Below are 14095 nucleotides of genomic sequence, written 5' to 3'. Positions count from 1 at the left end.
AGACCAAAAGTGGAAGCGTTAACACAACGCGGTTGATGTAGTCGAACGTCTTCACGATCCGACCGATCAAGTACCGAACGCACGGCACCTCCGAGTTCAGCACACGTTCAGCTCGATGACGTCCCTCGAACTCCGATCCAGCCGAGTGTTGAGGGAGAGTTTCGTCAGCACGACGGCGTGGTGACGATGATGATGTTCTACCGACGCAGGGCTTCGCCTAAGCTCCGCGACGATATTATCGAGGTGTAATATGGTGGAGGGGGCACCGCACACGGCTAAAATATCGTATATCAATTGTGTGTAGAGGTGCCCCCCTTCCCCCGTATATAAAGGAGCAAGGGGGAGGCCGGCTGCCTTGGGTGCGCCAAGGAGAGGGGGGAGTCCTACTCCTAGTAGGAGTTGGACTCCCCTTTCCTAGTCCAACTAGGAAGAGAGGGGGGGAAGGAAAGAGAGGGAGAGAGAAAGAGGGGCTGCGCCCCCCTCCCCTAGTCCAATTCAGACTCCTCATGGGAGGGGGCGCGCCACCTCCTGGCTGCTGCCCTCTCTCTCCCCTCAAGGCCCACTAAGGCCCAATACTTCCCCGGGGGGTTCCGGTAACCCCTCCGGCACTCCGGTTTTATCCGAAACTTCTCTGGAACACTTCCGGTGTCCGAATATAGTCGTTCAATATATCAATCTTTATGTCTCGACCATTTCGAGACTCCTCTTCATGTCCGTGATCACATCCGGGACTCCGAACAACCTTCGGTACATCAAAACATATAAACTCATAATATAACTATCATCGTAACTTTAAGCGTGCGGACCCTACGGGTTCGAGAACTATGTAGACATGACCGAGACACCTCTCCGGTCAATAACCAATAGCGGAACCTGGATGCTCATACTGGTTCCTACATATTCTACGAAGATCTTTATCGGTCAGACCGCATAACAACATACGTTGTTCCCTTTGTCATCGGTATGTTACTTGCCCGAGATTCGATCGTCGGTATCTCGATACCTAGTTCAATCTCGTTACCAGCAAGTCTCTTTACTCGTTCCGTAATACATCATCCCGCAACTAACTCATTAGTCACAATGCTTGCAAGGCTTATAGTGATGTGCATTACCGAGTGGGCCCAGAGATACCTCTCCGACAATCGGAGTGACAAATCCTAATCTCGAAATACGCCAACCCAACAAGTACCTTTGGAGCCACCTGTAGAGCACCTTTATAATCACCCATTTACGTTGTGACGTTTGGTAGCACACAAAGTGTTCCTCCGATAAACGGGAGTTGCATAATCTCATAGTCATAGGAACATGTATAAGTCATGAAGAAAGCAATAGCAACATACTAAACGATCGGGTGCTAAGCTAACGGAATGGGTCAAGTCAATCCCGTCATTCTCCTAATGAGGTGATCCTGTTAATCAAATGACAACTCATGTCTATGGCTAGGAAACATAACCATCTTTGATTAACGAGCTAGTCAAGTAGAGGCATACTAGTGACACTCTGTTTGTCTATGTATTCACACATGTATTATGTTTCCGGTTAATACAATTCTAGCATGAATAATAAACATTTATCATGATATAAGGAAATATATAATACTTTATTATTGCCTCTAGGGCATATTTCCTTCAGTCTCCCACTTGCACTAGAGTCAATAATCTAGTTCACATCGCCATGTGATTTAACATCAATAATTCACATCACCATGTGATTAACACCCATAGTTCACATCACTATGTGACCAACACTCAAAGGGTTTACTAGAGTCAATAATCTAGTTCACATCTCTATGTGATTAACACCCAAAGAGTACTAAGGTGTGATCATGTTTTGATTGTGAGATAATTTTAGTCAACGGGTCTGTCACATTCAGATCCGTAAGTATTTTGCAAATTTCTATGTCTATAATGCTCTGCACGGAGCTACTCTAGCTAATTGCTCCCACTTTCAATATGTATCTAGACCGAGACTTAGAGTCATCTAGATTTAGTGTCAAAACTTGCATCGACGTAACCCTTTACGACGAACCTTTTGTCACTTCCATAATCGAGAAACATATCCTTATTCCACTAAGGATAATTTTGACCGCTATCCAGTGATCTACTCCTAGATCACTATTGTACTCCCTTGCCAAAATCAGTGTAGGGTATACAATAGATCTGGTACACAGCATGGCATACTTTATAGAACCTATGGCCAAGGCATAGGGAATGACTTTCATTCTCTTTCTATCTTTTGCCGTGGTCGGGCTTTGAGTCTATACTCAATTTCACACCTTGTAACACAGGCAAGAACTCTTTCTTTGACTGTTCTATTTTGAACTACTTCCAAATCTTGCTAAGGTATGTACTCATTGAAAAACTTATCAAGCGTCTTCATCTATCTCTATAGATCTTGATGCTCAATATGTAAGCAGCTTCACCGAGGTCTTTCTTTGAAAAACTCCTTTGAAACACTCCTTTATGCTTTGCAGAATAATTCTATATTATTTCTGATCAACAATATGTCATTCACATATACTTATCAGAAATGCTGTAGTGCTCCCACTCACTTTCTTGTAAATACAGGCTTCATCGCAAGTCTGTATAAAACTATATCCTTTGATCAACTTATCAAAGCGTATATTCCAACTCCGAGATGCTTGCACCAGTCCATAGATGGATCGCTGGAGTTTGCATATTTTGTTAGCACCTTTAGGATTGACAAAACCTTCTGTTGCATCATATACAACTCTTCTTTAATAAATCCATTCAGGAATGCAGTTTTGACATCCATTTGCCAAATTTCATAATCATAAAATGCGGCAATTGCTAACATGATTCGGACAGACTTAAGCATCGCTACGGGTGAGAAGGTCTCATCGTAGTCAATCCCTTGAACTTGTCGAAAACCTTTCGCAATAAGTCGAGCTTTATAGACAGTAACATTACCATCAGCGTCAGTCTTCTTCTTGAAGATCCATGTATTTTCAATTGCTTGCCGACCATCGGGCAAGTCAAGCAAAGTCCATACTTTGTTCTCATACATGGATCCCATCTCGGATTTCATGGCTTCAAGCCATTTTGTGGAATCTGGGCTCACCATCGCTTCTTCATAGTTCGTAGGTTCGTCATGGTCTAGTAACATAACCTCCAGAACAGGATTTCCGTACCACTCTGGTGCGGATCTTGATCTAGTTGACCTACGAGGTTCAGTAATAACTTGATCTGAAGTTTCATGATCATTATCATTAACTTCCTCACTAATTGGTGTAGGTGTCGCAGAAACTGATTTCTGCGATGATCTAGTTTCCAATACGGGAGCAGGTACAGTTACCTCATCAAGTTCTACTTTCCTCCCACTCACTTCTTTCGAGAGAAACTCCTTCTCTAGAAAGGATCCATTCCTAGCAACGAATATCTTGCCTTCGGATCTGTGATAGAAGGTGTACCCAACAGTCTCCTTTGGGTATCCTATGAAGACACATTTCTCCGATTTAGGTTCGAGCTTATCAGGTTGAAGTTTCTTCACATAAGCATCGCAACCCCAAACTTTAAGATACGACAACTTTGGTTTCTTGCCAAACCATAGTTCATAAGGCGTCGTCTCAACGGATTTCGATGGTGTCCTATTTAGAGTGAATGCAGCCGTCTCTAAAGCATAACCCCAAAATGATAGCGGTAAATCTGTAAGAGTCATCATAGATCGCACCATATCTAATAAAGTACGATTACAACGTTCGGACACACCATTACGCTGTGGTGTTCCTGGTGGCGTGAGTTGCGAAACTATTCCGTATTGTTTCAAATGTAGTCCAAACTCGTAACTCAAATATTCTCCTCCACGATCAGATCGTAGGAATTTTATTTTCTTGTTATGATGATTTTCAACTTCACTCTGAAATTCTTTGAACTTTTCAAATGTTTCAGACTTATGTTTCATTAAGTAGATATACCCATATCTGCTCAAATCATCTGTGAAGGTGAGAAAATAACGATATCCGCCACGAGCCTCAATATTCATCGGACCACATACATCTATATGTATGATTTCCAACAAATCTGTTGCTCTCTCCATAGTACCGGAGAACGGTGTTTTGGTCATCTTGCCCATGAGGCACGGTTCGCAAGTACCAAGTGATTCATAATCAAGTGATTCCAAAAGTCCATCAGTATGGAGTTTCTTCATGCGCTTTACACCGATATGACCCAAATGGCAGTGCCACAAATAAGTTACACTGTCATTATTAACTCTGCATCTTTTGGCTTCGACATTATGAATATGTGTATCACTACTATCGAGATTCATTAAAAATAGACCACTCTTCAAGGGTGCATGACCATAAAAGATATTATTCATATAAATAGAACAACCATTATTCTCTGATTTAAATGAATAACCGTCTCGCATTAAACAAGATCCAGATATAATGTTCATGCTCAACGCTGGCACCAAATAACAATTATTTAGGTCTAAAACTAATCCCGAAGGTAGATGTAGAGGTAGCGTGCCGACGGCGATCACATCGACTTTGGAACCATTTCCCACGCGCATCGTCACCTCGTCCTTAGCCAATCTTCGCTTAATCCGTAGCCCCTGTTTCGAGTTGCAAATATTAGCAACAGAACCAGTATCAAATACCCAGGTGCTACTGCGAGTATTAGTAAGGTACACATCAATAACATGTATATCACATATACCTTTGTTAACCTTGCCATCCTTCTTTTCCGCCAAATACTTGGGGCAGTTCCGCTTCCAGTGACCAGTCTGCTTACAGTAGAAGCACTCAGTTTCAGGCTTAGGTCCAGACTTGGATTTCTTCACCTGAACAGCAACTTGCTTGCTATTCTTCTTGAAGTTCCCTTTCTTCTTCCCTTTGCCCTTTTTCTTGAAACTAGTGGTTTTACTGACCATCAACACTTGATGCTCCTTTTTGATTTCTACCTCCGCTGCCTTTAGCATTGCGAAGAGCTCGGGAATTGTCTTATCCATCCCTTGCATGTTATAGTTCATCACGAAGCTCTTGTAGCTTGGTGGCAGTGATTGAAGAATTCTGTCAATGACGCTATCATCCGGAAGATTAACTCCCAGTTGAATCAAGTGATTATTATACCCAGACATTTTGAGTATATGCTCACTGACAGAACTATTCTCTTCCATCTTGCAGCTATAGAACTTATTGGAGACTTCATATCTCTCAATCCGGGCATTTGCTTGAAATATTAACTTCAACTCCTCGAACATCTCATATGCTCCATGACGTTCAAAACGTCGTTGAAAACCCGGTTCTAAGCCGTAAAGCATGGCACACTGAACTATTGAGTAGTCATCAGCTTTGCTCTGCCAGACGTTCATAACTTCTGGCGTTGCTCTTGCAGGAGGCCTGGCACCCAGCGGTGCTTCTAGGACGTAATTCTTCTGTGCAGCAATGAGGATAATCCTCAAGTTACGGACCCAGTCCGTGTAATTGCTACCATCATCTTTCAACTTAGCTTTCTCAAGGAACGCATTAAAATTCAACGGAACAACAGCACGGGTCATTTATCTACAATTAACATAGACAAGCAAGATACTATTAGGTACTAAGTTCATGATAAATTTAAGTTTAATTAATCATATTACTTAAGAACTCCCACTTAGATAGACATCCCTCTAGTCATCTAAGTGATTACGTGATCCAAATCAACTAAACCATGTCCGATCAACACGTGAGATGGAGTAGTATCAATGGTGAACATCACTATGTTGATCATATCTACTATATGATTCACGCTCGACCTTTCGGTCTCCGTGTTCCGAGGCCATATCTGCATATGCTAGGCTCGTCAAGTTTAACCTGAGTATTCCGCGTGTGCAACTGTTTTGCACCCGTTGTATTTGAATGTAGAGCCTATCACACCCGATTAACACGTGGTGTCTCAGCACGAAGAACTTTCGCAACGGTGCATACTCAGGGAGAACACTTTATCTTGAAATTTTAGTGAGAGATCATCTTATAATGCTACCGTCAATCAAAGCAAGATAAGATGCATAAAGGATTAACATCACATGCAATCAATATAAGTGATATGATATGGCCATCATCATCTTGTGCTTGTGATCTCCATCTCCGAAGCATCGTGCTCGTGATCTCCATCTCCGAAGCATCGTGCTTGTGATCTCCATCTCCGAAGCACCGTCATGATCACCATCATCACCGGCGTGACACCTTGATCTCCATCGTAGTATCGTTGTCGTCTCGCCAACTTATTGCTTCTACGACTATCGCTACCGCTTAGTGATAAAGTAAAATAATTACATGGCGATTGCATTGCATACAATAAAGCGACAACCATATGGCTCCTGCCAGTTGCCGATAACTCGGTTACAAAACATGATCATCTCATACAATAAAATATAGCATCATGTCTTGACCATATCACATCACAACATGCCCTGCAAAAACAAGTTAGACGTCCTCTACTTTGTTGTTGCAAGTTTTACGTGGCTGCTACGGGTTTAGCAAGAACCGTTCTTACCTACGCATCAAAACCACAACGATAGTTTGTCAAGTTGGTGCTGTTTTAACCTTCGCAAGGACCGGGCGTAGCCACACTCGGTTCAACTAAAGTGAGAGAGACAGACACCCGCCAGTCACCTTTAAGCAACGAGTGCTCCGAACGGTGAAACCAGTCTCGCGTAAGCGTACGCGTAATGTCGGTCCGGGCCGCTTCATCTCACAATACCGCTGAACCAAAGTATGACATGCTGGTAAGCAGTATGACTTATATCGCCCACAACTCACTTGTGTTCTACTCGTGCATAGCATCAACGCATAAAACCTGGCTCTGATACCACTGTTGGGGAACGTAGTAATTTCATAAATTTTCCTACGAACACGCAAGATCATGGTGATGCATAGCAACGAGAGGAGAGAGTGTTGTCCACGTACCCTCGTAGACCGAAAGCGGAAGCGTTAACACAACGCGGTTGATGTAGTCGAACGTCTTCACGATCCGACCGATCAAGTACCGAACGCACGGCACCTCCGAGTTCAGCACACGTTCAGCTCGATGACGTCCCTCGAACTTCGATCCAGCCGAGTGTTGAGGGAGAGTTTCGTCAGCACGACGGCGTGGTGACGATGATGATGTTCTACCGACGCAGGGCTTCGCCTAAGCTCCGCGACGATATTATCGAGGTGTAATATGGTGGAGGGGGGCACCGCACACGGCTAAAATACCGTATATCAATTGTGTGTAGAGGTGCCCCCCTGCCCCCGTATATAAAGGAGCAAGGGGGAGGCCGGCTGCCTTGGGCGCGCCAAGGAGAGGGGGGGAGTCCTACTCCTAGTAGGAGTTGGACTCCCCTTTCCTAGTCCAACTAGGAAGAGAGGGGGGAAGGAAAGAGAGGGAGAGAGAAAGAGGGGCTGCGCCCCCCTCCCCTAGTCCAATTCGAACTCCTCATGGGAGGGGGCGCGCCACCTCCTGGCTGCTGCCCTCTCTCTCCCCTCAAGGCCCACTAAGGCCCAATACTTCCCCGGGGGGTTCCGGTAACCCCTCCGGCACTCCGGTTTTATCCGAAACTTCTCCGGAACACTTCCGGTGTCCGAATATAGTCGTTCAATATATCAATCTTTATGTCTCGACCATTTCGAGACTCCTCGTCATGTCCGTGATCACATCCGGGACTCCGAACAACCTTCGGTACATCAAAACATATAAACTCATAATATAACTATCATCGTAACTTTAAGCGTGCGGACCCTACGGGTTCGAGAACTATGTAGACATGACCGAGACACCTCTCCGGTCAATAACCAATAGCGGAACCTAGATGCTCATATTGGTTCCTACATATTCTACGAAGATCTTTATCGGTCAGACCGCATAACAACATACGTTGTTCCCTTTGTCATCGGTATGTTACTTGCCCGAGATTCGATCGTCGGTATCTCGATACCTAGTTCAATCTCGTTACCGGCAAGTCTCTTTACTCGTTCCGTAATACATCATCCCGCAACTAACTCATTAGTCACAATGCTTGCAAGGCTTATAGTGATGTGCATTACCGAGTGGGCCCAGAGATACCTCTCCGACAATTGGAGTGACAAATCCTAATCTCGAAATACGCCAACCCAACAAGTACCTTTGGAGCCACCTGTAGAGCACCTTTATAATCACCCATTTACGTTGTGACGTTTGGTAGCACACAAAGTGTTCCTCCGGTAAACGGGAGTTGCATAATCTCATAGTCATAGGAACATGTATAAGTCATGAAGAAAGCAATAGCAACATACTAAACGATCGGGTGCTAAGCTAACGGAATGGGTCAAGTCAATCACGTCATTCTCCTAATGAGGTGATCCCGTTAATCAAATGACAACTCATGTCTATGGCTAGGAAACATAACCATCTTTGATTAACGAGCTAGTCAAGTAGAGGCATACTAGTGACACTCTGTTTGTCTATGTATTCACACATGTATTATGTTTCCAGTTAATACAATTCTAGTATGAATAATAAACATTTATCATGATATAAGGAAATATATAACACTTTATTATTGCCTCTAGGGCATATTTCCTTCACTGACCACAAGTGAGCTATCCCTTCTCTAGGTGTCCCATCCTAATATGTTCCTTTGGAATTCTGTGATGATTCTTTTGCATGCGAATGTTGCGCAAGTGATCGTTCTTGCTATAGATTTATATGAAATACATAGTCACTGATCTGCTGTAGTTGTTGATTTTTTCTGCTTTTCTTGCACGCAAGGCGTTTGTGCTTTTGTCCAAGCAGCTCTCTTGGTAGACTATAAAAGGCAGTGCTATATGAATATAAAGCACATGTTCATTCTGTTCATGTCTCATAGCTGTTTGCAAATTTGAGTATGCTTTAATTATTTTTCTCGGATTTGGCAACCTAAAAAATGGTCTAATGCTTATATACTGTAGGTTGTGGCCGAAAACACCTGACTTATAACAATCAAGAATCAAAGTCATAACCGCGAGCCGTCCAGTAAAACCCAAGAGATGGAAGGCCGAGCTCCTTTCAGAGATATTACAAATGTTCACTCCACGACTTCACCAAAAGGGAACCAACGTACGTTGTTTTTATTAAACCGATATCTTCTACTTATTATCCTTATTGATCGCTTGCCTTGATACCGTGTGTTTTTGTTTGGTGGGGAAATAGTAGCTGTGATTGCAGAGCAGAATGATCCTTTTGCAGAAACCAAAAACACTATGCAAATGAATTCTTCCCAGCTTCAGAGGATGATGTTCTCCCCTTCAAGTTTAAAAGAAACAATTTCCAATTCGGCTTAGTTTTGCCATGACAATCAACAAAGCCCAGGGTCAAACCATCCCAAATGTTGGCGTATATCTTCATGAGCCGGTGTTTTCTCATGGACAACTCTATGTTGCTTTGTCTAGAGGGACATCAAGACAAACAACTACTCCCTCCGTTCCTGAATATTTGTCTTTCTAGACATTTCAAATGACTACCACATACGGATGTATGTAGACATTTTTTAGAGTGTAGATTCACTCATTTTGCTCCGTATATAGTCACTTTTTGAAATGCCTAGAAAGACAAATATTTAGGAACGGAGGGAGTAGATTACTTGCAAGGCCAAATAAGGATAATGACCCATCAGGGAAAAGCACAAAAAATATTGTCTACAGGGATGTTTTGGTATAATCCATGTACATGTTGTGTACTGTAGTGTGATGTTTCTAATATGTTTCTATTCATGTAAATAGTACCCAGGAAAAATAATATTAGATAGGGTTTCAGTCATTAGCTTGTCCTTATGAAAATTGTAGACCAAAAGATATGTTTACAGGGGTAATAATCTAGCATGTACAGTACTTAAATCTATAGATTTACTATTCTTCTCTCAGTTATAGCATATAATAGAAATCCAGCAACATAAGTGAGAAGATATCATTTTTTATGATAGCCATTGGGCTTCACAAGTATAAGAAACATACATTTTTCAGTTTTAACATACAGTACAACAGAAACATTAAGTCAACAGAAGTGGGCATAGGTCAGTTTCCTTCCTTTTCTGAATACTCATAGGGAATCAGAGTTACAGAGTCATTACAAGCCAACTCAAAACTGGAGGGACATGCCCCATCCATAGATTACTAATAGTGATCTGATGCGCCTGGGCAGTAAGACCATGAGTTAGCACACTGCGCCCTCTACCAATTTGCAGGAACTTACACAAGAGATAAACCAAGAAGGAAATTTACAAACATCAGCATAGATAGTGTAGCTTCTACTCCCTCCGTCCGGGATTTCTTTTGTAAGCAAGGAATGGGTGCACACATGTTTCAATCACCAGACTTGTTCTTTATTTTTGGAACCTACAAATCAACAAATTTTCAGACTTCAAAAATAAATAAAAATCACACCGATCAATCTTATCTCCATTCTTTAATTGGAGAAAATCATAAATTCAGAGAAGTTGAAGTACTCACGGTGCTGCTGCCTGCTGACCACCGTATGTTGATGCAGTGATGCTACGGTCGGTGCTACTCGCCGGTGCAATAGTGGAGGAGCCGTGTAAGCGTGAAGTGTGCCGCGTGTCGGGGTGTGCTGTTTGAGGCCGTGGCTGCCGGATTCAGGCGCCGCCATGGCTGCTAATGACGATTGGACTGGGCGAGGCGAGCAGCCGAGCACGATTGCAGGATGTCCGGGTCGTGCGCTTCCGCGACGCCCTCGCGGTCCTCGGGTCGGCGTTCGGCGGGTCGCGGGGCCAGAGACGGGAGGAGGGGCGGCGGCGCAGTGCTGCTCAGCTCGACAGTTTATTTTTTGAGAAGATTCTTTTCTTTTTCCGCTCGACAGTTTATTTTTTGAGAAGATTCTTTTCTTTTTTCGCTCGACATAGAGGCAGGGAACTGACCCGCGTTGGCGTTTCTGAGTGGGCCTCCATACAGCTGGCCCAGTGGCAAGTTTCTAGGCCCGTATAGCCGAGTGTCACGCTGTTGGCCCAAAACCACATTTTAGCCTAAGGCACGACCCAAAAAGGTCGAGCAGTATGTTAAAAAAAACAGAAGGTCGATGAGCTGAACGGCCATCCTCACAAATTTTATGATGACACATACCCATTTTTTTTTGTGAAGTCCTAAACATTGGAATTTCTTTTGCGGGAGATCCTAAATATTGGATATGCATGGTAGAATGCATTATATTCCATCCACGTCCAAGTTATGTAGTACAATGCATGCAGATGATTACTTTTTGAAAAAAATTTGGTCCCCCGATGTGACTTACTGTTTTGAGAAAATTACTCTAAGTTTGTCAAGTGTTAACCAAAATTACTCTTGACATGTTTTGGAAATATAATAATCAAATTTGTTCATCAACATTGTAACTCGGCAAGAGGTTGCGAAGCTAAAACTCCGTATAAAAAGTGCTTCATTTTTATTTAAAGTTGTCATGTTTGCCTAGAACTTTAGTTAACAACGCACACGTACAAATCACGTGCCTTCGACTAGTATACATAGTACATCCTCTGAGTTTCGCCCGCACAGCCCACACAAGCCCACATGCCCTGGGCTGACTCTCGGTGTCTGATTGTGTGCGGAGGAGATCGAACGCGAGAGCGATCCAACGGTTTCAAGAGACCTTTCGATCTATATAAATACGGGACCGGCGACGCACACAAACCCTAATTCCAGAACCATCCCCTCCGACCTAGGCTATGGCTTTCATCGTGTCCAAGCTCGCGCGGGCAGCCCTCGCATCCCGCCCCGTTGGAGATATTGCTGGTGGCATCTCCCCGTGTCTCTCCCGGCTCTATCTGGCGGCTGGTACCAGCCGTCGCATGTTTGCAGCTGCAGGTAATCCCTATGTTGAGAAAGCTTTTTCGGAATTTGGATCTGAATCCCGATTGCCGAAATTTTCAAAGGAATTCTCTTACTTGGATCTGAATTTTATATCTGAAATTTCCGCGTTATGTTTATAGCCCTTCCAGAATTTGGATCTGAATTCTGAATATATAGGAATTCTCCTTACTTGGATCTGAATTTAATACCTGAAATCCCCATATTATTTCCTATTATAAGTAGATCTATTTGAATAAGCATGTTCATTCGGACATCTAGCAAGGATATTGTTTATTTACTTATGCCAGCTGCCTTCAATCAAATCAATTCCGCTGAGAGCAATAGTAAAAATGATTGTATTTTTCTGCGTACCACAAATCAAATTGTAACTATGTGCTACTGAACGGCAGGCGGTCCCAAGTCAAAAGAAGCACCCCGAATATTTCCCCTTGTTGATGAGAATTCCATTAAGTCGAAGGAATCCCTATGGGCCTTGTATGAATGCTGGTGCAAGTATTGGGGGGTATCCCGTGACCGTGAAGAGATGGTCCGCCGGTTCAAGTCATTTGAGGCTACTGCACAGTGGGTTTACAAAATGAACAACTCTGGGTGTTCGCAAGTGTCTCAACTGGGCCCGCATGCAGATTTTTCAGAGAGTGAGTTTGCTGAGGTGGTGTTTCCTCCACTTCCTGATGATGATGATGAAGACATAAAAGAGATGGTATGATTGTTTTCTTATTGCCTTGTCTTTCTGCTATTTTTAAATAGCAGTTATTGGACCAGGGGTTACCTACTATCTACTTAACCACAGGCATTAGTAAGAAAAATCTAGTTAACCACTAGGCATTAGGAGGAAAAATAATCTAATCTCTTTCTGACCTACCCCTGTGTAGGTTGTATACCAAGTTTTCCTTCAGTTTTAGGTGTTCTGTGCATTGCTTGGTTATATTAGTTAATCTGGTTTTAATAAGAGCTATATTTCCTGTATTTACATGCATGTCTTCTGTCTGTGCAAATCAAGATTTTATATATAGTGAACATGTCTGACGGTTTGGTTTTTGCTTGGGTGAAGACGGTTCTTTCTCCACCATAAACATTTGTTATCTAGAGTCCTGCACTAGACCATCGCTAAATTCTGTAAGAAAAGTGTAGGGCATAAAAGTCATTTGTGTGGTTGAGCTGCTTAGATCATCAATATTACCTGGTTAAGCATCGTCAACAACAACTATGACCAATTTCTACTGTAATCATGAGAAATAGGTGGCTGGCCCACATGTCACATATCCAAATCCAGGTGACGTTAAGGCACTGAAGCTTCGTCTTCATTGCTGATATGATTTTGGGAGAGAGGATGCAATTAGTTACCCATCAATCTTTTGCTCCTACTACATTTTTTACTTCCTGAGAAAACCATATACAGGCTCAAATTTTGATCTGTTTTAAAGCCTCCATGGCCATGGAGACTCAAGCTTTGCCAGATCAAATTTTCAAATATATATTAAATATTTATGTTATTTTAGGGATTTTGTTATGGTGAAAATATCTGCAACAAGCAGACAACTAAACGGAATTTATTTCTCTGTTCTAGCAGTAGTTGTTCATTGTTTTTTTTCAAACACTTGAAAGAAGTGTCTTCATTTTCCAAAATAATTTATCACATCTATATCTCCCTACGTTTGTTCAGGTGCCAGGTCAAGATTTGGGCCAGGAGCTTGAGGAGCCCTTAAATAATTAATTCGAGAAATTATGAACTTGTCTTACTCCATCCGTTCCCAAATATAAGTCTTTCTAGAGATTCAACAAGTGACTACATACGGAGCAAAATGAGTGAATCTGCACTCTAAAATATGTCTACATGCATACGTATGTTGTAGTCCATTTGAAATGTCTAAAAAGACTTATATGTAGGAACGGATGAGTATTTGGTTGTGGTAATACTGTGGTACTGGGATTATTGTTGTTGTCTGGTTGTTCTCATGGAACCAAATTAGAATTGAAATAACTTTGTGTTATTGCTCTAACCACCTTTGCATTATGTGCTTGAGAACTTGCATGAATAACCTGTGATGGTTAAGCAGGGATTGAACCCCTCTGTCGTATGGTCATTAGATAATCCGAATATCATAGATGGATGATTTTGAATGTTTGTGTCCAATATAAACAATGATACAGAAGTAGCAGTAAGAGTCATGGGGGGCAGCGTACTGAGCGGACGCATGGTGTGGAAACAGCCGTGTGCTTCGTGGGCCCAACGTGTAAGCCTTTTTTCGGCTTGTAAGAATTTTAAAAGGAAACTTT

The 14095-nt window shown here is 42.6% G+C and overlaps 1 protein-coding gene and 1 long non-coding RNA gene across 2 annotated transcripts; both read left to right on the top strand.

Annotated features, from left to right (window-relative positions):
- The first annotated feature begins 8837 nt into the window (after positions 1-8837).
- On the top strand, positions 8838-9308 carry LOC123051976 (uncharacterized). Its single transcript, XR_006424397.1, has 2 exons — positions 8838-9059; positions 9153-9308. It is a non-coding gene; the product is annotated as an uncharacterized lncRNA (long non-coding RNA).
- A 2230-nt stretch (positions 9309-11538) lies between these two features.
- On the top strand, positions 11539-13818 carry LOC123051975 (uncharacterized). Its single transcript, XM_044474991.1, has 3 exons — positions 11539-11812; positions 12208-12518; positions 13482-13818. The coding sequence occupies exons 1-3, from the start codon at positions 11674-11676 to the stop codon at positions 13530-13532; spliced, it is 501 nt and encodes a 166-aa protein (XP_044330926.1). The 5' UTR covers positions 11539-11673; the 3' UTR covers positions 13533-13818.
- Positions 13819-14095: the final 277 nt, after the last annotated feature.

This window comes from Triticum aestivum, chromosome 2D (genome assembly GCF_018294505.1).
Source record: "Triticum aestivum cultivar Chinese Spring chromosome 2D, IWGSC CS RefSeq v2.1, whole genome shotgun sequence".
In the NCBI taxonomy this organism is placed as follows: domain Eukaryota; kingdom Viridiplantae; phylum Streptophyta; class Magnoliopsida; order Poales; family Poaceae; genus Triticum; species Triticum aestivum.
Note: the sequence above shows the minus strand (reverse complement) of the source record. Positions and strands in the feature narration are given on the sequence as shown.